The 1,855-nt window shown below is 61.5% G+C and overlaps 1 protein-coding gene across 1 annotated transcript in view; it reads right to left on the bottom strand.

Annotated features, from left to right (window-relative positions):
- Positions 1–1,855, bottom strand: part of OCLN (occludin) — a 10,732-nt gene that overhangs the window by 6,798 nt on the left and 2,079 nt on the right. Inside the window, exon 2 of the mRNA XM_014962116.1 lies at positions 849–979. Coding sequence (XP_014817602.1) covers positions 849–979 — 131 coding nt within the window. The remainder of the gene's footprint in view (positions 1–848; positions 980–1,855) is intronic.

Below are 1,855 nucleotides of genomic sequence, written 5' to 3' on the forward strand. Positions count from 1 at the left end.
GGGGGGGTCTCAGGGTGGGGGGTCCCACAGGGCTGCACAGACCCCATCCTGGGGGGCCGGGTACCCTGCACCTCCCTGGGCTGAGCGGGAATTGCCCTCCTCATCCCCAAATTATCCTGATTTATTGGGATATTTTGATTTAATACAATCCCAATACTATGATCCAAATAATAATGGGCCCCCAGGGGTGGGGGGAGAGGAGCAGGACCCCCCCCCACACACACAGGAAGCCCATGAAGGGGTTTGAGAGCTTTTGGGGAGGGGGGGGGCAGCTCAAGCAATAGTGGGGAGTGATTTTTTTTATTTTATTTTTTTCCCCCATGGGGACAGGATGAATTTGGGGCTCAGGGGAGCAGCAGGAAGGTGGATCCTCCAGCAGCCACGGGCCACTTTCCACGACCTGCAGCCCATGAAGGGGCTTGAGAGCTTTTGGGGGGAGAGGTTCACCCAACCCAGCCCCCCCAGGGAATGGGAAAATTCCCACTCCCCCCAGAATGCAAAAAGCCATAACCCCTAAAAAAAACCGGGGTGATGGGGAGGGACCCAGCAAGGACCAGGCACAACGTGGCACCCTCAGTGATAACACAGCACCCAAACACCCCGGGACCAAGCACCGGGGGGGGAGTTGGGGGGGGGTGGCACAAACCTGGCAAAAATAGGCCGGTGGCACCAAGGTTTGGCACAGCCCCGGTGCTGGGAGAAGCCCCAGGGACCCCCATGTTCACCCCCACACATCCCGACCCCGGTTCAGCCCCACTGATGAAGGGCAGGGAGGGAGAGGGCGTGGGGGGAGGCAGGGAAAGACCCCCCCCCCTTTCCCACCCCAGCCCCTCACCCCCCAAACTCACCCACTCCTCCACGTTGGGACCCTCGTGGACCACGGGCGGCTTGTCCCAGTAGATGTTGGGTTTTCCGTATTTCCAGATCTTGCTCCGCGCCACCCCGAAATCGGGGCCGGGTGAGGACAGATTAGGCCACGCTTGGCTTTTTCGTGGAGCAGGAGTGACACGGGTTCCCCCCCCCCTTTCCACCACCCCGGCTCAGGGCACAGGAATGCGGCACGGCCAGCCCGGCCGGATGGGAACCGGCAGCACCAGTCCCAGCCCGGGTGCCAGGCGGGATCCCAGCCCAAACTGGGGACCAGGGGACCTTGTTTTGAAGGTTCTCGCTGCCCCCCCCCAACTTGACCCCCTTGGGGGTCTCCCCAGCCCAGCATCGTGGGTGCTGGGGGAGCGTGGCACCCCAACCCTGCACCCGTCCTGTCCCAGCCCTTCCCTGCCCCAACCCTGCTCAAACACTTTTACAACCGGGGAGACCAAAGTACCAGATACTGGGGCCGCGTTGGGGATGACACCTCGTCCCCTCCCCGAAACTCCCCGGCGCGGGCAGGCGGGTCCCCCCCCCGGTTCCTCCCACAGCTCCGGTTCCTCCCGGTAAGGAGCCAGGCTGGGATTTGGCACCAGCAGCTCCCCCCGACCCAGAACAGCCACCAGTACCCCCAAAAATGTTAAATACGGAGGGAAAACCCCCGTCCGGTTCCAAGGGCAGGACACGGGGGGGGTCTCAGGGTGGGGGGTCCCACAGGGCTGCACAGACCCCATCCTGGGGGGCCGGGTACCCTGCACCTCCCTGGGCTGAGCGGGAATTGCCCTCCTCATCCCCAAATTATCCTGATTTATTGGGATATTTTGATTTAATACAATCCCAATACTATGATCCAAATAATAATGGGCCCCCAGGGGTGGGGGGAGAGGAGCAGGACCCCCCCACACACACACAGGAAGCCCATGAAGGGGTTCTAGAGCATTTTTGGGGGTGGGCAGCTCAAGCAATGGTGGGGGGTAATTTTTATTAT

The sequence above is a fragment of the Calidris pugnax genome, unplaced genomic scaffold (assembly GCF_001431845.1).
Source record: "Calidris pugnax isolate Ruff unplaced genomic scaffold, ASM143184v1 scaffold896, whole genome shotgun sequence".
Lineage (NCBI taxonomy): Eukaryota > Metazoa > Chordata > Aves > Charadriiformes > Scolopacidae > Calidris > Calidris pugnax.